We start from the raw sequence: 27,405 nt of genomic DNA on the forward strand, positions 1-27,405 counted from the left end.
AATCAACGAATCAATCATTCTATATAGCCACTCTGCCAAGAAAGGACATAGAACAAATCAATCAATGAAATGTCATATATAGCCTCACTGTTGATACAGGATATAAATAGAAATCAATTAAACAATCGTTCTGTATAGCTTCAGTGCTGATAAAGGGTGGAAATACGCATCTGTCAATTAATCCCATCCTATGTAGTTTCGCTGATGACAACCAATTCAATCCAATTCAATCAATCAATCTTCCTATATAGCTTGATGTTGTCAGTTCACATAGGAACATAAATTAATCAACTATCCAATCAGTCGTCTTATATAACCTCGTTGAGGAAAATTTACAGAAACATAAATAAATCAATCAATCAATCGTATATACAGCCTCGTAAATACAGATCAATCAATCAATCGTCCTATGTAGCGAAGCTTTTGATAAAGCACGCTACAAATCAATCAATCTGTTGTAGCATTACTGTTGATAAAGGACGTAAACGTGAGTCAATTAGTCGTCCTATATAACACTGCTGTTGATAAAGGACGTAAACATAAGTCAATCGCTCTATCGTTCTATATAGCACTGCTGTTGATAAAAGACGAAAACATGAGTCAATCAGTCGTTCTATATAGCACTGCTGTTGATAAAGGACGTAAACATAAGTCAAACAGTCAATCAGTCGTCTTATATAGCACTGCTGTTGATAAAGGACGTAAACATGAGTCAATCAGTCGTCCTATGTAGCCTTTTTGCTGATAAAAGACGTAAAAACAAATAACTCAATCAATCGTCCCATATAGCCTCGCTGCTGATAATGGACGCAAATAAAAGTCAATCAATCAATGAATCCAGCTTTTAGTCTTACAGTTTTTTACTTCAATTATTACATTAGTTTCTTTCCTTTGTTTTGTTCTATTTACTTATTTATTTTCTTGCCGAAGGGAGAGAAAAAATAACATATCAAGGTTAGTATTTATAAGCACCGCGCATTCATCGCCTGATAATCATTTCCATCTGAAGTGTAGCGGAAGCGGTTTCTTAGAAGGTGTTTTCCGTATCGCATCATCGTCTTTCTTCTCCTTTGTAGTGTCGTTAGTTCTCAAAGGTGCCGCTCAGAGGTCTCTGATAGCAGAGTCCGCATGCCGGTAGCGTGGAATCAGCTGGCTAGTAAAGCTTTGACAGTTCAGGGTGAACCGTTCGGCAAGTCTGCGCTGTGATTATACGCAAGAAAAAGTGCTTCACTTGCATTTTCTTACCAAGGATTATTTTTTTTAAGTACTGAAAAATGTCAGACTGTGCATCGGGTAGAGATGAAATGCTGATATGTTACATTGTTGCAGGAATTTTACTGTGTGTGGTGCTATTGTATTTGTGTCTAGAACTACATTATTTTTTGCGGATGTTATTATGTCTAATTTTAGCTAGGTTTTGCAAGAAGAAAATCAATATTTTGGATGACACAGTTGTATACGGTAAGTAAAAGTGAATTTTTAATTTATAAGCTGGTCTGATATGACTAATTGAATGACCTATATAAATGATCAGACCGCTTGTCTTTCGCGTGCATGGAGCCGGACTCGATTCCCGGCACTGGCACAAATCCCTGGGGGATGAGGGGAACATATCACCTCAATCTTGGAACTGGGGGACTGTCTCCCCAATAATCCGATTTGAAATGTGTTTTTTGGGGAAAAATGTGATGATTTGTGTCCGACTGCCACAAAGGAAAGTGAGATGAAATTCATGTCCCGTTTCTGGTTTCATTTTCATTACTTCATATACATCGCCTGATATATAATATACAACAGAAATCAGATTCACTTACCGTAATATGATTCTCATCCCCCCCTCCCGCAGAATAAGCCTCAAATCAGCACGCCTCCCAATGTTGAAGATAACTCTGTTCCCCTTCAAGGTGACCAGACGTCCCGCTTTAGCCGGGACAGTCCCTTATTTTCAACCTTTGTCCCGTTTTTTCTGATTCTCAAATGGGACGCCTAAATGTCCCGTTTTTAAGCAAACATGACCCAGGTGTCCCCTAATTATTATTCAAAATATAAATGGTCAATGCTAATTCTACACTCTTACGTACCAACACTCATTGGGAAGGTTCAGCCGTGCCTAGAACTTCTGAATATTCAAATGAGAATGGAGTGTTCTGTGGTTCAAGTGGGAATTGAGTGGGAATTCTGAGTGTTGAAGTAGTTCCCCCATACTGTCCCCTATGAAGTTAGAAACGCTGTGTTATCATTCTTATTTGTATATTTTGTAAATTGAAAACACTACTGAGTCCCAAAACGCAACGTGGAAGTAACCCCCCTTCCTTCCGTCGCCGATTCGTATGCGTCCCTGGGGCCGCGGTGGCTCAGTGGTAGAGCGTTCACCTCTGGTGCTTCGGGTCCCGGGTTCGATCCCAGCCCCCGCCAAGTGAACTTTGTAGTGGACAAACACCGTGTGCGTGGGTTTTCTCGGGGTTCTCCCGTTTCCTCCCACTTTCTTCATTTCATTCATTACTCATCATCACCGTCTCCTTTAGCCTAACCGGCATAACCGTGGGACGTAAAACTCAAAGATTTCATTTCATTTTTCGTATGCGTCCCGTTTTGAAAGTAAAAGTTCTGGTCACCTTGCTGATCCTCCACAACATTGTTTTTCTCAACTTCATAAATATTTTGAACATCGCTTTAAAAGAAAAAGTTATGGACGGGAACGGTCCTACCCGTCTTCTCCAACCCCAATGTTGACAGATTTGCGCCTATAATTCCTATAATTCCTATTGACAGATTTTCAGCTTTGGGACCTAATTGATTTTTCTTCTATAGTAATTTCAAATTTAATAAGTCGGGATAAGCTAGAATCAGTGGCGTAGAAACTAACTATGCCTCCTCCCCTACGAAGAACCAAAAGAAATGTCCTAATCGAATTGAGTTTCATAACTGGAGGGTGCTTCTGAAATTCGGGCACCTGAGGCGAATCTTGAAGGTAAAAAGTACGGGGCGGGGGCAGCTAGAACCTAGACAATGATAGGTATATCATATCATGAGTTTACTATAAATTTCAAAACTATACAAATAATAGCTTCAATTATTTTTGTCTCAAAAAAACTGGGTGGGCCTAGGGCTGTTCCGATAATCGAGTAATCGATAACAATTCGATAAAATTTCAAAACCGTTTCATCGATAAAGAATTTTAATTTTATCGAATTATCGAACTTTCGAGACTCCCGAAATGTTCGAGACTCTCGAAATGATCGAGACTCTCGAAATGTTCGAGACTCCCGAAATGTTCGAGACTCTCGAAATGATCGAGACTCTCGAAATGTTCGAGACTCCCGAAATGATCGAGACTCCCGAAATGTTCGAGACTCTCGAAATGTTCGAGACTCCTGAAATGTTCGGGACTCCCAAAATGTTCGAGACTCTCGAAGTGTTCGAGGCACTCGAAATGTAAGAAACATTAGACAACTTCGAGACACTCGAATTCTTCGAGAGTCTCGAATTGTTTGAAAGCAGCGAATACAGAAATATATCAATATGATCGCATTTGTCGAGTCGCTTGAATATTTTGAAAAGTTCGGGATTATCGGAGTGTTCGGAAGAAACAATGAATTCGAGGTTATCATAGTTGTATATAATATGTATTACATATATGCAGAGTGTTTATTTTAAAACTTCTCTCCTTAGCAATGAAGTGAAGGAAAAGTTTTTTCCCCACAGATCTGTATAAGGTTTAAGCAGTCTGTCAGAAGAGAGAAAGAGAAAGAGAAAACATGCATCACCTGAATGGAATTGGAATCCAAGACACCATTAGTCTACTAATAGTCACTTTGCCGATTGCGCCAATAACGGGGCAGGCAGAAAAATAATTTTAATATGATTTCGAGGGTTTAATTTAAAGTTCTGTATAGAGATAGGTACTGATATAGGTAGAGGTAAGGAAAGTCGATAAGGCTGAAGACTTATCAAACTTCCGTTTCGAAAATTTACTCTCCGGCGCTCGAATGCCTTCGAGTATTTGAGATTGTCGTGAAACAAACCTTGAGAATTTTGGGTGTGAAGCTCCCTATTACAGGCCGTTCTGTCTGTCTGTTTGCATGTGGCATCCGACGATAACTTTCGAACGGATTGTCCGATTTTGATGGAACTCATTTTAAAATGCTCTCTTTTGCTTTCACCAGACACCTATTGTTTTGGTTGCCATACCACAAGGGGATTTTTCCCGAATTGAAGTATTTGTTCTTACTTTGGGCGTAGGCGTGTGAAAGCTACGATAACTTTCGAATGAATTATCCGATTTTAAAGAGGATTGGTCTAAATGCATATGTCAGGTATCTGTTGCTCTTGGTTACTTTACGATATTTGATTTTGTGCATAAGATGCCGTGCGGCTCTGGGCCTTACCAACCTCAGATTCAATGCGTACCTGGGAGGGGGGGATGCGGCCGAAGCGTGGTGCCGACACCACCACATTCATCTACGACTGAGGGCACACTCCCTACATGCCCTCATGGCATGATGCTATGCACAAGGGAGAACTTTACATATGACAGAACGAAGACTAAAGGAAAATGAAATGAAGTGAAATCTTCCAGTTTAATTACCTACTATTATGCCTGTTAGGCTAAGGGAGAAGTATGATTAAGGCAAGTGAATGATGATGGAATAATTGGTGGAATGGGAATGTGGAAGGAAACGGGAGTACGTGGAGAAAACCCACGGACACGATGTTGTTCATCACAAATTTACTTGGTCGGGGATCGAACCAGGGAGGGACAAAAGGGATGAAGGGGAAAGGAGAAAAACACACATCCTCTGACTTACATTTCAATGGCTCTGATTCAATTTCCATATCAAATTAAAATAACTTCCGATCACTTCTTAAGGAAAAATAGAAAACATTATTTCCTCAAGAGTTCTTTTAGCTGCTTCGTATATTGTTGCAAACAGCCTTTCAAAGAAAGATGGTCGTGCAGTTACTTGCTTTGCAGTTGTTGAAAGAAATATTAGACCCTATCTCTCCTGTTGTGTCCTGCATACAATAGACTACTTATCATTGTTTCTTTCTTTTAAGAAACAAGAAGCCAATGTCTTTAAAACCGATTACGATTACATTGCACTTCGGTTGTAATCAGATTTCTCTATGGGAAACAAGGTTATACTGCTAATTCAAGCTGAAACAGTACTGGAAAGTGTGTTCAAGTTACTGAAGTGAAAATGTCAGCGAAAAGATCATATGGGATATTTGGATCATTCTGAAACTTGGATATTTGGATAGGGAACATACTAGTTCCTAAATAAAATCTTGACCGGACTACGGTAGATCCTATAGTATTGGAGCTATGGACCTATAAAGTTCATTTATTCATGTTTTCGGCATCCTATAACTCCAAAAGGAAGCATTTGTGCACCCAGGTTGGTCTATACTTTTTGTTTTATCTTGGTCTCAGGATAGGGTTGCCATATTTTGAAATTAGAAAAGCGGGGGATTCTAAACCGTAAGTACTGATGTGAATTTGTGTATTAGAAATACTGACGATCCTTCTGACTATTTTTTTTTTTTTTAGTGATTTCTTTCTTAAGTGACACTTCCAATGCACTTTTCTAACAAAACTAAAGTAAAGAAAATTTAGTTTTTGCCTTTAATGTTTTATTAAGTTCAACAAATGTGAGTCTCGAATTGTAAAGTAAGTATTAAATAAGTATTACAGTAAAATATCTCTAATAAGAATTTCTCTAAGACAAGTTTTCAAAAAAAAAAAAAAAAAATGCAAACGATATATGGCAGATGTTGTTCATACCGTTTTCTCTCTAAGGAATATAAAATAATTTCTAAACTTTTATCGTAAGAAAGCTAAAACATATTTATGAGTCTTGGTCCATCTCTTATAAAATTTCTGATCATTTTCAAAGATTTCTACTTGAAATCATACTAACATACGAAAATACCACAGTTTCACAATATATGAAATACAGTATAAACATTTTAAAAGAAAAAATACTAATAATGAATCTAATCTAAACAATATGCTAAGGATCCGTAGGTTTAATTTGCAATCATTTCTGAATATATAAAGACTAGTTGAACATATAGATTACGTGAAGTGAAGTGATTTTAGTTTAGCGTCCCGTTCAGCAGCGAGGCTATATGAGACGTGGACCTACTGATTAACGTGGAATCCGAACCACATGAGCTCCCGCCAGGAATCGAACCCGGGTCTCCCACGCCACATATAGATTACGTAACAACATAGAAGTGTTCAGTTGAACTGGACAGAATGTTATCAAAGAAATACGCACCCATGAGATCATACATTAGTATTCATGGGTTGAACTAAAATGTGTATGATTATGCCAAATTTTTTACATTTTTCATTCCCTTTAACTTCCTTTAAAAAATCTCGATGGCATAAAATCTTATCATAAAATTCTACGCATGATACGTCTTTTATATTGTACAAAACCAGTAGTAATAATTTGACAGTTCTTGCGTTCATCTTGTTTCTGTCATCTGTCCATTCGCGATTGAGATTGACACAGAAATGTAGCGGTTTACGTTGAATATAACAACACTTTATCAACAAAGTCGTCTTAGATTTTTCTCCAATCCGAAAAAGCGGGTGGTTTTTCATGATTAAGAGATGATGAAGCGGGGGACGAATATAAGACCTGAAAATCTGGTGGTATCCGCTAAAATTAGGTAATGTGGCAACTCAAACGTTGGCGGTGTTGTTTTGAAACACTCTATATAAAATAATGCACCACGTTATTCTAAATTGATGCAAAACTCTTACGTTTTTAAAACCTACATTATTCGTCCAGGAAGCAATCTAACGACGCCAAACGACGCTTCTGGATCCGCTAGTGTGTGGATTCATCATAATGTACAAACCAACTGTATAGAACATATGGTACACTGTATATTCACTGTCGAAGAAATAGATTTATTTCCGTTTTTCACCTTCATTAAACTTAGTGATGATTTCAAGGTTTCCCCCGCGTAGTCTTATCATAGTCCTAGATACAAGCCCGATCCGGAAAATTGTCTGGGATTAACTAATGCCCGAAATTTTAGGGAAAATGGAAGACTGGGAAATTTCGCTGTGTTTGGTCAAGTGCTTGGCTTGCAATTCTGTCTTGTGCTGATATTTATGAAAGAATCAATAACGATAAGGTGTTCTTCGCAAGAATACTTTACTCAGGAAAATAATTAAGACAATAATATAAAAAATATATTTTAAGTATAGAAAATGAGCATAAGCATTTTAGGAAGTTAAGATTAGACTTTTCTTAACTTCTCAATAAACAGACACACCATTCTTAAAAATATCCAGAAATTATGGTAATCCTACCCCGGGAGATTTTGAATACACGGAGGGTGAAAGTAGCAAAAATACTGGTAAACCACGGTGAACATGATCAGAGATATGTTTGTGGGGAAATATTCCTCCTAAACAACCCCTGAAATCACCACTGATTTGACTAACATTTATTTTACTGAAAGGCTAAAGGGGGAGTTTGCGCCCAAAGCATCATCATATCTGATTGCGGCAATGTGTGAACTAGTGGCCATCAAGAGAAAGCAAACACGACAGAAGATAATACATTTGGCTTAAAAATAAAATTTTGCTATAACATTTTAGCAACACCGTGCGTGATTAATATGGTTGAGGTGTTGGGCGTATACTATATCGTATGAAGAGCAAATTATCATATTTGTACGTTTAAGACCGTATCTCTGGCAACACTAATACACTAGCTGTTAGCAAATAACAAACAAGAGATAAAATTCAGGGAAAAATGAACGCTTTCTGTGGGGGGGGGGAGGGGACGAAAAAGCAATCCCTTTGTGCACGCTTTCCTTTCTACTCGCTTTCCTTTGCAAGTCCATCACTACTTTTAATAATACCCGAAACTTCGATAATACTCGAAATTTCGATAATACCCGAAACTTCGATAATACTCGAAATGTCGATAATACCCGAAACTTCGATAATACTCGAAATTTCGATAATACCCGAAACTTCGATAATACTCGAAATTTCGATAATACCCGAAACTTCGATAATACTCGAAATTTCGATAATACCCGAAACTTCGATAATACTCGAAATTTCGATAATACCCGAAACTTCGATAATTTCAAATACTCGAAAGGTTTCGAGTAACCGATGACAACTCGATAAATTTTCAGTCCCGAAGTTCGATAGGTCCTCAGCCTTATCGAACACCCCTAGGTGGGCCTAGGGCGCCCCAGCACTGGACTAGATCCGCCTCTATCGGGGACCACCATACCATGGTCCTTTTCTCTGGCACCAACTAGTATCCTTGTCATCCGGCGCAAACGGAAACTGTGGCGACCTCCTTTGTTCAATTTTCAATTTCTAATATAACACTTTTAATTACCTTTAACAATTTTGTTAACTTAATCCTGAAAATTCACAACCTCATATAACATTTCACATGCATTGTTTAGTTATATAGCTAGATGGTTAGCGCACGGACTTACTTTTGCGGGAGAACCTGGTTCGATTCCCGGTTAGGAGTTTATGTGGTTCAAATCCCACATTAAGCTGTTGATCTACATCGCACTGAGCCTTGGTGCTGAAAAACTATTAATCTTTCCTCTTACTTCGATTTTAGTTTCAATAAAAAATGGAAATAACATATTTATTTGTTTAATTCAGGTGGGTCATTAGTTAGGCCTAATGTAATGTATTCCTAAGTTGAATATACGGACCAGTTGAATATATATATATTAGTGTGATATATTAGTGAAAAACGTGAAATTATATCAGTGGTAGGGCATTCACCTTTAGTGTATGGGTCCTTAGTTCGATCCCAGCTCGCGCCAAGTGAACTTTGTGGTGGACAAACACCGTGTGCGTGGGTTTTCTTGGGGCTCTCCAGTTTCCTCCCACTTTCTTCATTCCACCATTTATTTCATTTCTCATCATCACCGTTTCCTTTAATCTACCAGGCATAACCGTAGGACGCAAGATTAAAAAGATTTAATTTCATTTTTTCTATGGTGGGAAATGGCCCTGTCCCCCGAAATCATAATCCAAAATGACGTTGTTGGTTTCTTATACGCAAAACGTTTTTTATATTAATGAATTTTTATTACTACAAAATTATATACTTCTTTTTGGAACTTGACATAATATAATTAAAAAATAAGACGTTTTGCTTTTAAATATTTCCTTAACAAATCTTCTTAGTAAATGTTTTAATTATATCGACTTAACTAGGTCGATTTAGGATTTAGGATTTAGATTTCTGGGCTCTCGGCATCTTATGGCCATTTAGCCCTTCACGTTTGAGGGATGACGTCCCTTTGCGAGCACATTATCTGGGGAAAAGGAAGGAAGAAAGGATTGGGGAAGGAAGGAGGCTGCCTGGGACCTATAAGTTAGGTATCACCCCGGCATTTGCCTGGTGTGAATGAGGAAAACCCAGGAAAACCTCATTCATGGTGGCTGACCTGAAAAAGCGTGTTACATATTTTCGACCGAGTGACCCCACCGGGAATCGAATCCAGGATTAACTAGGTCGAGTTAGGGTCAGTGTTATTTCTGATTTTGCTTGGGGGAAGGGGCAAAAGTTCTCTACTGACATGAAAGTTTCAGGTTTATATTTGTATATTAATACAATCGATTTAAAAATATGCATTTCTCAAACTAGGGAGGGGCATTCCCCCCCAGTCCTTCTGAAATGACGCCACTAATTAGGGCACTCTTTTTAAGTTCTAGCTTGAATCTGCGGCATGTGTCTGTTGTTCCATAGCATTCAAATTACTTTTAACATTTTTTTAAAGCCGTTATAAATTTTGCGTATCTCTTCCTTCGTGACCATTTTTAAAACTGAATCTCTATGTGCTGAAACGATTTGCTATCTTTAATAGACCAATGATTCTCAAACTTTTTTCACTCACGACACACTTTACTGAAGTTCAGGACATTGCCCAACACTTTGATAATAATAATAATAATAATAATAATAATAATAATAATAATAATAATAATAATAATAATAATAATAATAATAATAATAATAATATCCATTAAAACAGTGAAACCAATTAATTTTTATAATGACACTGTATAGCACTGAGCATTATTGCTACTGCTGGAGGTGTTGACTGGTACAGACGGTCTCGATTTTAACTAATTATTATTAAATACTTCATGATTTTTTAAATTCTAAAATTTCGCGACACTCATTAGGGGACTGCGTGACACACCAATGTGTCGTGATACATCAGTTGAGAACCACTGTTCTAGACAATAGACACTACTATATGCAGATTTTCCATTTGCTCAACAAAAATCTTCTTCATTAGTGTTAACTTCCAAAATCTCTGCTAATGACGATTCCTTTGAATTCATCTTGATTTTCCGATGGTCCTTAGCGATATACAGAAACTTTTTTTTTTCGTTTTCTTTATTAAACCCAGAATCAAAGCTGTAAAACTTCTTTCCACAGTTATAAGAAAGTACCACAAACAAGTTGCCAAAACTTCAGTATTGAATTACAGTGATGTGTAATTCGAAAAATATAGTTAGAATTAAGATATTGATTGATTGTAAAACTTCTTTCCACAGTTATAAGAAAGTACAACAAACAAATTGCCAATACTTCAGTGTTGAATTACAGTGATGTGTAATTCGAAAAATATAGTTAGTATTAAAATATTAATTGATTATCATATGGTTACTACCACTTTCAATGTAATTGAATATTGCTAGCCCTCCCCGCTTGCATAGTGTGTTACGCGCATGCCTTTGGTTCCAGTTTAGAGATTTCTTGTGGGAGAACATCAGCAGCGTACAGGAGAGCTGACTGAACCAGCGATTGCAATCGACTGATCGATCGCCCTTGAATATCCAGTAAGACCATGAACGTTTTTAGAAAAACAAGAATTTTAACAATGATTTAAAAAAAAAATGGATCAAAAGATTGTTATCTTGGCCAAGAATTTTGGAATGATAAAAAAAAATGCATCAAAATATTGCGATCTTGGCCATTTGAATGGCCCCTAAGTAGAGTTTTCGTATTTTCTACGGAATAAGCGCATCATACTGAGTTAAGTGATAATTTGGGTTTGGCTACACTATATGTAGTTCTCCAGATATAAGGCCTACAAGAAAATTTTTGATTGAAATATATTCGATCTTTTGATACAAAAATGATATTATCTGAAAAGAAATTTTACACACATCAATCGCTTAATAATAAACATTCAACCAAACGGGCGAATTCTGTAACTGTTTCTGGATCTGGTTTTTATTAATAGATCAGGAGGCATTCAAAGTACATTTCAAGATGTACAAAGGTTTCTGAGTATTTTGGTTTTCTTGTTTTTCCTATTTATTGAAGCTTACATTGTAAAAAAAAAAAAAAAAAAAAAAAAACAACTTCTAGCATGTTCTCAGATTTGTTAAATTTTGAGTGCATCAATGTAGAAAATTAAATACTGCAATTACAATCTGACATTTTCATGAAAGCAAGAGTATGTGAAAATAATTTCTGGATCCGTTTTCATAAAAGGAAGTACAAGAGCTCCTTTGTGGCTAAGCGGTTAGCATACGCGCTTTCGGCGCAGGAGACACTGGTTCAATTGCCGGCGGGAGCTCTTGTGGTTCGGATTCTACGTTAATCTGTAGGTTCACGTCTAATATAGCCTAGCTGCTGAAAGGGAAGCTAAACTGAAAATCAAATCAAATCAAAAAGAAGTACAGACGCTTGTTTATGAACTGTAGCTCTTTATCTGACAGTATTCTCTGCCGCAACCTGCCTTTATGAAGCAGTCTGTTTCCAACAAGAAATATTTATTTTAAATAATATAGCTATGACAAATTTTGCCGCCCCCTCGAAAATGCACTTGTTGCACATATATAATAGAGCAGGCCGTGCATTTGAATAGATTTGAAGAATAAATCACTAAAATCAAATCTTTAAGATTCCTGTTCATTTTAAAGAAAGCAGAAAAATAATGCCCCATGTAAACCAATGAAAATATCGTTAAGACTATTTCTATACTTGGGTTTTACTTATATCCAAGTGCATCGCATTCTTTCACCACCCAAAAACACTGTAAAAAAAAAAGTGGTAAAAAATATAGGCCAATGCATTAAACTTTCTCGCTCCAACGGGGCCGCGGTGGCTCAGTGGTAGAGCGTTCACCTCTGGTGCTTGGGGTCCCGGGTTCGATCCCAGCCCCCGCCAAGTGAACTTTGTGGTGGACAAACACCGTGTGCGTGGGTTTTCTCGGGGTTCTCCCGTTCTCTCCCACTTCCTTCATTCCACCATTTCATTCATTTCTCACAATCACCGTCTCCTTTAGCCTAACCGGCATAACCGTGGGACGTAAAACTCAAAGATTTTCTCGCTCCAAAACTTTAAACTAAATCATGTTACGCTGCAGTTATAATTACTGAAAACATTTTCTTGTAAAATACGAACCAAATCATATGACGCTTTCGGAAAACTTCGCCCCAAAAAAAATTATCCCATGAATAAAATTATTCCTTGCGGATATTTTCGAGAGAAGTAATTTGTGCAAAACATTATAAAGTTATTAGTGAAATGTATATTTATAAAATATGAACAAAATCGCATGAGGAAATTGTCTGAAAAACAAATTACTCCTCCAAAAATAAACTACCCTTTGTATATATTTTTTAGGGTGAGAAAATGAATTATGCCATATTGTTAGGTTAGTAATGAAATATTTATTTATGAAATTTGAAGAAAATCACCTGGGTCATTTTACAGAAAATCACCAAAAAAAAAAAAAAAAAAAAGACTTACCCCAAGAACAAACTAACCTCGTATATATACTTTAATGAAAAATGAGTCATGTTAGTATATTGCAAGACTCTTGTATATACTTTAATGAAAAATGTGTCATATTAGTATATTGTAAGTTATTAATGAAATATGAACATGATCGTCTGAGTCGTTTCTGAGAAATTCTTCCTGGGCAAAACTCACGCCAAAGAATCAACTATTCCTCGTATATACGAAAAAATAGTCTGAATAGTTCTAGAGAAAATTACCTGCAAAAATTCACTCCCAATAATAAACTATTCCTCGTAGGTTTTTCAGGACGAATAAATTGTCGGGTTCTTATGAACAAAATCATCTGAGTCGTTTTTTGAGAAAATTGTTTCGAAAAAGCTCATCCCTAAGCAATACGAATAAACTACTCCTCGTGTACTTTTCAGGGCAAAAGAAATGTCATATAGTCAGGTTATTAATGAAATATTTATTTATGAAATATGATTCAATTCCCCTGACAATGGAAGTGTGGGAGAAAGCTCTCGCCTGCAGAGAAATTAAGAGGAAATTATACTCACTGCGAAATTAAAACACCGCTAATTTTACAGTAATTATGCGATATCTTCAAACAGATAAAAATGAATCGAAAAGTGAAACACGAGCGCAGTTGATAATAATATTTTGCATGAGGTACCGTTATTGCGAATCATCTAGTAGCTTTCCGTTTGCAGCCATTTAGAAACGCGAAAATAAATGTCAATTTTCTAAATACCTGGAAATCGAAAGCAGATAAGTGAGTCGTGATAATGGTATCTCATGTAAAATAATATTGTTAGCGAGCTCTTGTTCCACTTTTCGATTATCTTTTACCTATTTGAAGATATCACATAATTACTGTAAAATTAGCGTTTTTTTTTTAATTTCGTCGTGATAGTGCCCCTTAAGCATGCCATTTGAAAGGCCAAATCATGCTAATTACAACAAGCCAATAAAATTCCTGTACGGTTGAGAACGTTTCGAGAGATTCAATATTAAATGCACGATTGCGCCTCCTAGCGACCTGATGGTTTGAACTTCCTACTGTTTGATCACTGGGATCCATTCACGGATAAGGTGTCCATTCCAAGTTGGATGACGGATGGCAAAGACATAATGGATGAGAATATACCAAAGAACTGCACACGATTGGTACAACCATTTGATGTGTTTGGGTTCCGACCAATCAAAGATTATGGCAGTAGGAATAAAAGTGGGTCTGAAAAGGTAGGGGGATGCATGACGTAACGCCGTCCCCCATGCCTATCTTTCCCCATTGTAATTCTTTTAGAAAGTGGGGGGCCGCCACATATATTTTCTGGAAGTGGACGGACGACGTCCCGCCGCGTTCCTCCTCACTTTTACCCCTGTATGGGAAGAGATTTGAATATAGTATGAAACAATTCGTTTTCATGCTAATGAATCAGTTCCAATTACCGCGATACATTGAATTGTTTCAGTTTGCGTTCCACAAGGCACATTACCGAACAAATTATATAACTTTTGAATCACCTGTCGAATTTGGTTTTCGCTTTGGTTATGCAAACTGTTTAATTGTCGGATGCAACGCAATTGCACATACAAAATGTTCGTGGTGCAAGGAAGTGTTTTGTCTGCGTTATTTTTTCATAGAACAGAAGATCGACAGTGATAAATTTTCATCTCTAACCTATCATTATTGTGAACACTGTAATGACTAACAGTTTTTTTCTGTTACCTCCTATAAATTTCAATTCGTATGTCAATATTCGTTGCTAATAATATTGATTTAACTGATTTAAATGTGTATATAGTCATTTTTTCATATAAACTTTCAAGTTGAATTTCTCGAACAATTCTCAACCTCACAGGAATTTTATTAGCTTGTTGTAATCAGCATGAATTGGTCCTTCAAATGACATGCTTAGTTTCTCTGCAGGCGAGTGCTTTCTCCTGAACTTCCCTTGTGAGTCGTTTTTGACCAAATCTTCCGAAAATAAGTTAGTTACATTCAAGAATAAACTACTCCTAGTAAATTTTTGCCAGAGCAATGACTTGTAGCATATGGATGTTAATGAAATATTGATATATGTAATATAAACAACATCGTTGAGCCGTTTTCGAGAAAACCTCATTTTTTTTTTTTAATTTTCACCCTCCTGTAAACAACCCTTAATTTTGGAACTACGAAGAAAATTCGAAAATCCCTCTCGAGAATCCTTTAGAAATGTTAAATTTAAAATTTGGTGTAAATAAATTGAGCGGTACTGCCTCTAGGCGAGTGAATACATGTACTCCGGGATGAATATCCAGAAGTCACTTTTTCGGTCTGTAGAAGCCATGAAACATGTAAATTCGTTAAAATCTCGAATTCGATTTCTTTTCTTTCTTACGATCACTATACTGTGTTCTCTCTTATCGTCGCTAGAAAGTAACAAGAGTTACGTAATATTCTGATCCGAAATTCCATACCATTCATCTTTTAATGGTATAAACGTAGCGAACAGTTGAGTCTGATACCAAAACTGTGTGACCTACGAATCATTTTCGTAGAACTTACCAGTAGGTCGCGATCCATAGGCTGAGAATCATCTATATAGGTTTAAGAAGGTGCATTGAAGAAAACAATGTTCAATGTAGTCCTATCTGAAATTAAGCTAGCAAGCACATTCACGAAAGCGTTATAATACTATATTGGAAACGGATTAAGAAACGAAGTTTGTAAGGTTGAAGTTGGATATCCTAATACTATTAAAGGTGTCTCAGTGGTATTACCCTCCCCGGTGGTCTAGTGGCTAACGCATGCGCCTTTGGTGTACGTGGTCGCTGGTTCGATTCCCCGTGGGAGAGCCTTCGGAAATTTAACTGTCCTCGATGTTTCTATGTTCGTGTCTATGTTCTTAAAAATAGAGTTAATGGAAAGTATTAAACATGAAGTAAAAATAGAAAGTCATTAGAAAAATTAAGTCACTGCGGAATGTTTCGATAAATCAGTTAACTTTTACAAATAAGTAGTAGAGCGCTTATTCTGGTGCGTCAGGTTCCTGGTTCAATTCTTGGCCAAGTAAATTTGTGGTGAACAACATTGTGTCCGTAAGTTTTCTCAGGACATTACCGTTTCCTCCTACATTTTCATTTTACCAAATCCTCCATCATTATTCACAAGCTTTAATCATCCTTCTCCATTAGTCTACACGGCATAATTAAGATTGGTGTAAAGGGACAAGTTTTTCCGATAGATGTCACTACGGTCTTCATATCTCTCTCGTGTATTTTTTTTACCTTTCATGAAAATTTATAATTTCTTTTACAAATTTCAACCTAGAGACTTCAAATTTCTAGAGGAGAAACTTCATAACCTATCGAAGGCAACAATCCGTGCCAATTTTTTATTTATAATTTTCTTCATTGTTGAAACAGTTCCATTGTTAAAGGTTAGGATATCCATTTCAACAATCAAGTTATTTCAACAATGAAGAAAAATACAAATAAAAAATCGGCACGGATTGTTGCCTTCGATAGGTTATGAAGTTCCTTCTCTCAAAGTTTGAAGTCTGTAAGTTGAAATTTATAAGAGAAATCGTGAATTTTTGTGAAAGGTAAAAAATACATGAGAGAGATACGAAGACTGCAATGACATCTATCGGCAAAACTTATCCCTTTACACCAGCCTTAAACTGAAAGATTTCGTTTCGTTTTCAAATATTATTAAAAGTTCGAAGATGACACATAGTTCAATTGATAGATCTATATCAACTGAACAAAATAATATGAATAAGACTAAATTCTCATGCGTAGTTTTTGAGAGAATAGTGAGAAACGAAGTGTTTTCTTTGTAAAACTGAAAATTAGTGTTCAACCACGCCACCTATTAAGAGGAAAGTGATACTGAAGCATACCCTAATTAAACTTCGTTATGACAGTAGTGGAATAGCTGTACGATTAAAAAAAAAAATGAAATATTAAATTCTTGTAAATGGAATTTTAATCTTATGGCCAATGAAAACCATGTAAGTGATTGGATATAAAACTTACCTAAGTCAATTTGTAAGTAAGGCTATGTAAAATTTATCTAACCCATTTTTTAAGTAAGACTATGTGAAACTTATCTAAGCCATTTTGTAAGTAAGGCTATGTGAAACTTATCTAAGCCATTTTGTAAGTAAGGCTATGTGAAACTTATCTAAGGCATGTTCTAAGTAAGGTTATGTCAAACTTATCTAAGCTGTAAGTAAGGCTATGTGAAACTTATCTAAGCCATTTGTAAGTAAGGCTATGTGAAACTTATCTAAGTCATTTTCTAAGTAAGACTATTTGAAACTTATCTAAGCCATTTTCTAAGTAAGACTATGTGAAACTTATCTAAGCCATTTTCTAAGTAAAGCTATGTGAAACTTATATAAGCCATCTTCTAAGTAAGATTATGTGAAACTTATCTAAACCATTTTCTAAGTAAGGCTATGTGAAACTTATCTAAACCATTTTGTAAGGCTGTGTGAAACTTATCTAATCCATTATCTAAGTAAGGCTATGTGAAACTTATCTAAACCAATTCGTAAGGCTATGTGAAACTTATCTAAGCCATTTTTATTTTTTTTAAAGACCTTGGAGTTTCATGTTGTTATTTTATGTTTCTAAAATTGTCAATGTGTTTAAAGTTAAAGGGCAGTTGAATTATCTCTATTTTGACCAAAATTATCCTCAAATGTTCTAAAAGTTTGATTGTAATAATAATTATTTTAATAATTTTCTGTCTCCTTACTTTGTCCAATGTTTTTAAAAACGTTTGAAATTCACAAACAAAATCTTAATGTTTAGGAATTTTGTTCAATATAAAGTTTAGGAAATCGAGCTAAAGTAATCCTTTTTTAGCCTTTGCAATTTAAAAATGATTTCACGGTTCATTTTATTTCTGCAGCTTTTGATAATGTTTCCGCCTCTCAGAAAGAATTTAGGAATCACTGGTCTATTGCATCTACTTAAAAAAAATAATAAACAAATAAAAAATATGAGATGTTAGTGCGAACCCCGAGCACCCATTGAGAATCTTAGAAGTCTACCAGCGCCGTAACTTAGATTTTTTTTCTGGGAGGTCAAGCATAAATACGCGTATTTGGGTCCAAGGGTGCCCATCAGAGGGGCAAGGTAAGGCGCTTGCTTCCCCCCCCCCCCTCTAGAGGAAATTGTACTTCAGAATATCGAAAATCATATAGAATTTTTACATTAGTTACTGCAAAATTTGAAACTATTTTTGAAACGTCCTTATTATTGCCCCCTTCCTTGGAAACCACAACATGGGCGCCCTTGTTTGGGCCCCCTAGAATAGTTGTTTTCCTAACTCTTTGACCCCCTCTTTCAATCTTCCTCTTACTCTTTATGGAGCCCCCGGAGTTTGTGGGCCCTTCCTCACAGCAAGGTCTGCGGGGCCGTTAGTTACACCCCTGGGCCCGTTCCATACATGACAAATTAATTAAGGGGACCATATTGACAAATCTGAAATCCATACGAATAAATATTATTTCTAGGGCCCCTAATAGTTTTACTGAAATGGGTCTATGACTCATTTTTTGTTTTATTTACTTTTTGTGTGCTGTTTTGTTTATGTAATGTAGTGAACCTGTTTGATGCTTCATTTATAATTTCATGTTCGTATCGTATAAGGAGTAAGAAAATTTTGTCTTAAAATGGACCCCCTTCGAACAGCTGGGAGCTTCTCTACGGCCCTAAAGTCGGGACCTATGTTTGGGTTCCAGATTTGAAAATGTTGAGAAACTCTTGCCTGTATTGTATTCTAGCACAATCTTTAAAATCTCTGTCATTTTAGGTAACAAACCATCCCAAGAGGGCAGGGGTCCTCGAACCTATTGAATAATACTTTTTATATAATTAAAGCTGGAGATACTTTAAATTTTCTTAGTCCATAAGCGTAAATGTGCTCTCGTATGTAAAATACATAGAATTTATTTCATTTTCTTTACAGGAAGCTACAGTATTCTTTGTTGTCTACTATGACTCACAGAAAATATACTTTGAAGATACTAATGTGTATGACACACTAATTTGTAGTCAATGTGATCAGATTCTTACTAGGGAGACAAAATTCAATTCATATTCTTTTCAGATATTAATCTGGTACCCAAGTTAGTGGTCTCTTATGATCTTCAAATTTAATGGTTCCAGCTAATCCCAAGGCGTGGTGGTTTCTCAAGTCCACTACCGTAAAGTTATGTATTTTTATAAGTTACTGTACTTATAACCAGTGTTGCCAGATCTACTGATTTTGCAGGAGATCTCCTGTTTTTCCTACGTTCTACTGATCTACTGCGAAAGAAAATGAAAAGTGAACAATCTCCTGCTTTTTCCTTACTTCGAGAAGTTAAATAAATATATTATTATTAATATTGAATTTTCAATGTTTCCTCACATGAAAAGATGAAATTTCTCTATTATAATACACACAGCTCTGTAGAGCATATGGCTAAAGAGCTTTACTGTATATAATATGAATCCAAAGAATACAACTGTACGTCATCTTCTATATGCATTATGGTTAGCGTTTTACAAGTAAGTGTTGTTTAGATTGGGACTTGGGTTGGAAGAGTGGCTTAGATCATTTCTCCACGATCGTCAGCAAGAAATCGCCTTACGCCACGATCACGTGTGACAGTACCATATAGCTACGTTATCGCTACGTGCATGAAAAACATTTTCCCACTCCACTTTGCTCTTTCACTACGTTTTACTTCACACACGTGTGTATCAAATAATATTAATATAAATAGGGACTTTTCCCTTTCATTTGCTCAACGTAGTTTATCGGAAATGAATTCTGGACTGCTTGTTTTGACTACTGCCCCCTTAATAATGGCAAATTTTATTGCCTCCTCCCCGGATTTACATTCAAACGCCACCACTGTATGTGTCTACTGCTTTCTCCTGTTTTTTTATCTTCGAATTTCCTGCTTTTCCAACTGACTGGTCTGGCAACACTGCTTATAACCTACATTTCATATCACAATAGCAGTTTAAGCAAACGTTAAAAATAACAACTGGCTGATAACATTTTGTTGGAATTTAAAAAAAACTCCTTCTAGGTTGAAAGAACCCACTCTTGGGACTCTTAATCATGTCGGTCCCGGCGTCCTCCACAGGGGACATAAAATATGACGACATTATTATTTCTTTTTTACAACTTTAAAATCAGACTGGCAACATTGGAAACTGTTTACAGGGAATGATCATAGATGGATCATCCCTTGTAAACAGTTTTCAATGTTGCCAGTCTGATTTTAAAGTTGTAAAGCAACGAGGGCGCAAATTACTTAACCCTTAACCATGTCAGTCCCGGCATCCCTCACAGGGGGACATAAAATATGACGACATTATTATTTCTTAACAACTTTAAAAACAGACTGGCAACATTGAAAACTGTTTACAAGGGATGATCCATCTATGATCATTCCCTGTAAACAGTTTCCAATGTTGCCAGTCTGATTTTAAAGTTGTAAAAAAAGAAATAATAATGTCGTCATATTTTATGTCCCCTGTGGGGGATACCGGGACTGACATGGTTAAAGGTTAAGTAATTTGCGCTCTCGTTGCTCAAAGTTCACGTCCCCCAGGTTGAGATCCGCTAATTTCAATTCATACAAAGTCTTATTTTTACATCTGTAAAATCGAGAAAATTGAGATATACAATAGGTATATATACATATCACTGTACCACTCAGCTGATGAAAATTGTCTTGTAAGAAATCTGTTTCTTTCGTAATCAAGGTTACATAGACAACAACTCGAGAATATTTCTTTATCAACGCGTGGTATTTGCAAGGTCAGTATTTAGGTAAATATAATAAACACAGACATATACAAGCAAACATATCAAAACATCATACTTTTACTTTCAAGAAGAGTCTGTTTATGAAAACAATATCCGAAAAGAATACTTTAAATTTTTCTTCACATGGTTCTTCTCAATCCTTGTCCTTTAATAACATATGCATTTTGTTTTATTGACTCCAATTACACAATAATCATTGGTTTATGTTTGTTTGTTTATAGAAGTTTATAATCCCTTTTCAGCACCGAGGCTGTATAAGACATGGATTTACACAGGGTGTTTCAAAAATACCGACAACGTTTGGAAGGTTATTCCTGACACCAAGATAAGACAAAAAATATAGACCATCCTGGGTGCACAAATGCTTCTTCTCGGAGTTATAGGCTGCCGAAAACATGAAAATGTGAACTTTAAAGATCCATAGCTCCAAAAATATGGGACCTACAATAGTCGGGTCAAGACTTCACTTAGAAACTAGTATGTGTCCTATCCAAATATTCCAATTTTAGAATCCTGCAGTACTTTCGCAACAATTTTTATACGGATAGTTGGTAAGTACTTCAAATTATATGCCCGTAGCCAAACTTCCTCTATAAAATTGTTGTTTGAGTACCGTAGGATTCTGAAATATGTACTTTTCGGTAGCATACATATTCGTTCCTACGTGAAGTCTTGACCCGACTACGGTAGATCCCTTAGTTTTGAAGCTATGTACCTTTAAAGTTCATTTTTTCATATTTTCATCAGCCTGTAACTCCGAAAGGAAGCATTTTTTTTTTCACTCAGGTTGGTCTATTCTTTTTGTCTTACCTTGGTGTCAGGAATCACTTCCCAAACGTTGTCGGTGTTGGGTTTTGAAACACTCTGTATACAGGGTGTACTAAAGCATTAAGCAAATCAAGGTTGTTGGACACTGGCACCAAATTCGATTTTCATTCCATTAATTTGTATATACAAGGGGATTTTGGTGTTCTAATTTCCCTTTTATTTCTACTTAAATGACTATGGCTTTTGTAAAAATGAGATTGCATTTAGAGTCGGAAGCAAAAGTAGTTTTCTAATACTGGATTTTTCTTTTACTTATAATTTCGAAATAAATTACCAAATTGAATAAACTTTCCTTGGTGAAGAGAGAGATAATATAGATGTATGTTCATATACTGGAAAATATATTCAGAAATTGTTGGCAAAAGATAATCAAGCATTAAGAATGTGCTGTTGTTTCTGACTGTACATAAATTAAATATTGTATAAGTTATACAACTGCTAGAAATATTAAATTTTGAAATGGCTTCCTGTATTTGAGATGTAAAATTTAAGTTTCTAGTATGCGATGAGTGTCAAAAGAGAATACAATGATGGCAAAATAAAAATATAAATCGTATTTCTCTCCTCGTAGATATGACATCACAAGTGACATGATCTGCCTATCTTAGCTGAAATGGGTTATCACTCCCCAAACTACCAATATGTGTGTAATCCTTTCTCTCACTTCCCCCCCCCCCAAAATATTCTGGTTCTAGGAGCTAAATCTATTTGATCTGAATACCGCTTACTCGATTTTTGTTTAAAAGATACAGTACATGTTCATAATAGATTTTTAAAAAAAGACCCTACCCGAGATATCTCTATATCCAAGGGCGCCAATCCTGGGGGGCCAGGCCTCCTCCAAAGCTCATGTGGGCCCCCTCATTGTATTTGTGAATATACAATATTTGGCATAATTTGAATGAGATTTGTCTTAAAATCCTCATATATATTCCGTCTGCATCTGAAGCCCCCCCCCCTCAAAAAATACAGAGAAATTGGCACCCTTGTCCATATCACTTAACAAAAAACGAAGAGAAACCAAAAATTAAACTAAGGGTACCCCTATTCAATATGTCTACTGAAGAGAATGGATACAGAGTTAATTTTGAAATGAAATGAAATGAAACCTTTGAGTTTTACGTCCCACGGTTATGCCGGTTAGGCTAAAGGAGACGGTGATGATGAATAATGAATGAAATGGTGGAATAAAGAAAGTGAGAGGAAACGGGAGAACCCCGAGGAAACCCACGCACACGGTGTTTGTCCACCACAAAGTCCACTTGGCGGGGAAGAGTTAATTTTGTACCCCAACATTTTATGGTACTAGGCGTTATCATTAGGTTAAATTGTTACGTTATGACCAAGTAGCTACGTAGCCCAATAGCCCATGATCATCGTATGTTTTGTGTATGGGTAGGAACGGAGCGTTCCGTGACGAAACAACGTGTTGTCATAGTGAAAACTTATTTCAAATGTGGGGAGCGCTCCATTCCTACCTGTACAGAAAATATATGACGATCAGGCGCTTCTCGGCGCTCCGTGCCTACTAATCACAAAGACAACAGATGAAAATCGTGTAATATTCAGTGCTGCGAACTCACTAGAACAGAAACGATGAGAATGTCAAAAGTTGCATTCTTTTTGGGACATCCTTTTGAATGCAGTATTTAGAGATTTATTTGCCATGTATTTTGCACGCCTATCTTTTTCTTTATTACCTGATACACATCTTTAAAAATGCACTAAAACCGACAGGAAGCTGTAATTTGCATAGTTATACATAAAGTCCAGCAGTAAAAGTGTGAACAGTATGCGAACTGCCAAAGGATTTTCTCTTTCTTCAAGTCTTCTTATATCAGGTAATTGTATTTTCTTTTGCTGAAGTGAACATTACAAATGAATATAATTTGCAACCAGTATTCTCAAAGACATGATCAATCAAATATGCCTTTAGTACAATATCTTATAATTAATGTTAATTATCCTATATTAAAGTCCACTATCTTTATAGAGAATATAGATTATGAGTTTTTCATTTCTTTCTTTCTTTCTTTTTTTCTTTTCTTCCTTTTTTCTTTTTTGTTATCGAGCTATAAACGCTGTGCGATATAAAATAAACATAAAAATCTTAAAGTAAAGGAAATACACTAGACTTTCGCTAATTCGGCTATTTCTTGCAAAGAGTGGTACCGGATTAGCAAAAGTGCTGGATTATTAAGAATGTCTGAGATTGAACTTAACACACATAGTACTATACTTTACTAAATATAAGATTACATACATTATCATAGAAAAATAGAGAAACTTGATGCTTGAGACTGTACCTAGATTATCACTCACTATGAAGCATGTCCCAAAATTTTCAATTTGAAGCAATGAAGATGCTCGACGGCGCCATATATTATCACGCAACCTCATTCCAAGAAACAATAAACGGAAGCCACAATAGTAGTGTACGTATTTTTCCGCTACTACAGTATAAACAAATACAATCGTTGATAGATTCTTGCAACGTTATGCGGCAGATGCCAGATGTTGAACCGCATTAGTGAGAGGACGGACTACTGAGTGCCGGATTAGCAAGAGTCTACTGTATAGTAAAGTATTTTAAGTTAATGTAGTAAATATGTAATATTAACGTAACATTCAGTGACCCAACTATTTAATCAAACAAACCATTTTTCGAACGAAGCGCCATCTTATTTATTCTTTTAGACGGTTTAGGTTAACTTATGAAAGGGCAAAACAGTAATTTAAAGATTTTTTTATTTAATATAAACAATGTTTTCAAAATTTTATGCAATACTAGCTGAACCTGCATTGTCTACCCAGCGCATCATTCTGATATGGCCATGGATTTCCTTCCCATGTCCTTACTATAGCTGTTTATATTACTTTACACACACAAAAAAAGAACAACTCACAAAGGGAGTGATTTGCTATAGCATTTAGTATATAAGTATTGGGTTGAATTTGTGATGTCCTTATAAATGTATATCCGTCCGAGGACGCCTCATTGCGGCTCTTGAAATTTTTGAAGTTGCCAGCATGCAATAGGTTTTTCCTACATGCAATGCTTTAAAACAGAGCGCCTGCAATATCTCTCAACCCGTCATACATAACTCCTCTACTGGTTGCCTAACACAAAGATATGAACCCTAGCTTCGCCTTAACGACAACGTTAATCTTATGGGCTCAAAACGACCCATAAAATTTTAAATAGAATAATAATGTCACATTTAAAAAAATGAATTAGAACTGGCAGGTGTACAAATTTGAAATTGATCAGTAAAAACAGCATGTTTCTAGAACTTGTGGTTTCCGAGATTTCATTGCCGAAAAGAACTGGCCACAAACATATGAACGGAATTGACTACAAACATATACGTAAATAGGATTGACCATACACATAAATCCAACATTTTAATATATAGATGCTAAAAAAATAAAGCATTTCATCGAATAGACGGCATTAGTTACTAAAGTGATTTTAATTACTGCTACAGCTAAATTCGTTTCCTTACTAATATTTAATGTTGCCTCTTTTGGCACTGGTTACTGCCTGAAATCTTCAAAACATCGAACCCAAAAGTTGTGCATACGTGGAAGCCAGAATAAAGTTCCCAAACAGTTTCTTTCTAACTTCAAAGTTCGTGTAGAGTCGTTCAGTCACCGGACTACAAAACCGAGATCTTTGTCTCAACCCAAATGTATTCAATTTGAGTTGAGATTAGTAGATTATGGAGGACACTAGTAAATAAAAGCTTCGAAGCTATTTGGGTGGTGGTGCCAGCAGTGTGCTTGGGATTTGTCTTGCTGAAGATAACGTCCGGAAATCTCGAGACTGCCTATAAACTTCGTCTTCAGGACGTCGACGTATTGTTAGACATCCCTACTGCCAAGAATTCGCCCAACCCATCTACTGGTCATGCGTCCGCTACATCCAGTGGCGTATTTATTAGAGGCTTCCGGGCTTAAGCCCCTCCCAATCTTACTTACTATAGTAAAGTAAATGAAATATCTTGCAGAATTTTCACATTTCCAGGCAAAGTCCCTCCGAAAGTTAGCAAAGCCCCCTTAAAACAAAATCGTAAATACGCCACTGCCTATATCAAATTACCTCTACCAAACCAAGAGTGTGGTTTATATATAACTGTTCTGGAGTCGTTCTTTGGCGTTCATATCCGTTGTTCTATCAGATCCGAAGCAGTTAATCTTGGTTTCATTAGACCTAATGACTTTCTTCCAGTTTGCCACAGCGAAGTCTTTGTAGCGCTAGAATTCCACGCGCCACGTCCAATGTCTTGTGCTTTGGATTTTTTTTTTTCTTTTAATCTTTGAGCTGCCTCCAAAGTTGCACTTCCTGAACACTTTACACATTTCCTCTGGTGTGAGACGACTGAAATCTACTCCCGAGAGGCTTCAATAACATGGCAATTTGCTGTACCAAATGCCAATGCACAATAGTTATTATTTGTGTCGTCGGGTCTGGTTTTTATTTGGAAGCATCCTGTTTATGGAGTTCGGTATATTTGTCACCTTATCAGTGCTCAGACTTATTTTTGTAGCAATTTTACTATGCGTTCAAGTATTCTCGCCAACTACACAACTTCTATTGCAAATCTTTATTAATTTCTTTTTCTTCATGAAAAAAAAGATAATTATTGTCAAATTGTTATTTTTTTGTATCAATATCAAACATTTCAAATGTAATTATAATTTAATCTACTTGCCGCTTTGAAATCTTACGTCAAGGTAACCTGATTTCCACCCTTTCGCTCAAAAATTAACTGTTCAAACGTTTAAACGTTATTCCCAACTATATAATCAAATGTCTGAAATGAATTCCCAGTTAAGATAAAATTATTTTCACAACTTCGAATTGTCAATGTACTCCTGTCACCCTTTTCTAACGAAATATCTTAGGTCCCTCGTGAATAGTGTATGCGCCTTTGGTGTGGGAGACACCGGTTCGATTCCTAATGGGAACTCATTTGGTTCGGATTCCATGTTAAGCTTTAGGTCCACGTGTTATATAGTTTCACTGCTAAGAAGAACGCTAAACTTAAATCCAGTCTAACACCTACAAAATCTTCCTATGATTTATTGAAAAAAAGAAATTCGTATTTGATATAAATTTTGGTGTGCAGATTAACTGCTATTATAATAAATTCTTCTGGCTCTTGTGTTCTGTATTTAATACAGTAACTGTGGTACATTAAAAAATTCAATATCACATTGGCGTACTCAGGTCCCCCAAGAGTCTCGAATTCCCCATGTCTAAAAGGGATATTTTTGAAGTTCGTACTTAATAAAATAAGATTTGGTTCAAGTAATAGAACAATGGCGTACACAGAATTTCATCAAGGCAGCGTTCAAATAATCAAGTACAGTGGAACTTCAATTATCCAAATCAATTAGGACCGAACCCCATTCAGATAATAGAAATTTTCTTTCGAAAAAAGATATCTATTTTAATTAATCACTGTATGTATGTTGAAAATGGGAGAAAAAACATATTTTTTTAAAAAAAAAAGAGCTTTTAATTAATTAAAAGAAAAGGCAACACTTTTACGTGTTAAGCGTACTTACAAGTGTTGTACATGAGATCAGTATGTACCGTACTGGGCTGGCCGCTTGGCGAGACGACAGCCAATAATAAAACTGCACTATGAGACGGTGACTCATCATCCCGATAATATTGGCGCTACGCCTAACTAGCTTCGCGGAGGGAAGAACAATAGCGCGCGTAGACAGAATCATTATTTTGCGAATCGCAGTACATTTCCGTCTTATTTTTTTTTCCTCAAATTCTGAAAGCCATTCGGATAGTCAGGGATTCGGATAATCGGAGTTCGGATAATTGAAGTTCTACTGTACACTCATGTCCAAAATCATTGTCGCATGTTTATAAATATGTTGTTGTAGGAATATAATTTGATAACGAATTTGCCCTGTATTTCTTATAATGTT

At 36.1% G+C, this 27,405-nt stretch overlaps 1 protein-coding gene and 1 long non-coding RNA gene across 3 annotated transcripts in view; one reads left to right on the top strand and one right to left on the bottom strand.

Annotated features, from left to right (window-relative positions):
* Window positions 1-27,405, bottom strand: part of LOC145681149 (uncharacterized) — a 469,136-nt gene that overhangs the window by 380,813 nt on the left and 60,918 nt on the right. The window lies entirely within an intron of this gene.
* LOC145681148 (protein THEM6) overlaps window positions 1,177-27,405 on the top strand; it is a 156,710-nt gene continuing 130,481 nt past the window's right edge. Inside the window, exon 1 of the mRNA XM_081752592.1 lies at window positions 1,177-1,461. Coding sequence (XP_081608718.1) covers window positions 1,275-1,461 — 187 coding nt within the window. The 5' untranslated portion in view covers window positions 1,177-1,274. The remainder of the gene's footprint in view (window positions 1,462-27,405) is intronic.

Source organism: Thermobia domestica, chromosome 3, assembly GCF_964235325.1.
Source record: "Thermobia domestica chromosome 3, izTheDome1.hap1.1, whole genome shotgun sequence".
Lineage (NCBI taxonomy): Eukaryota > Metazoa > Arthropoda > Insecta > Zygentoma > Lepismatidae > Thermobia > Thermobia domestica.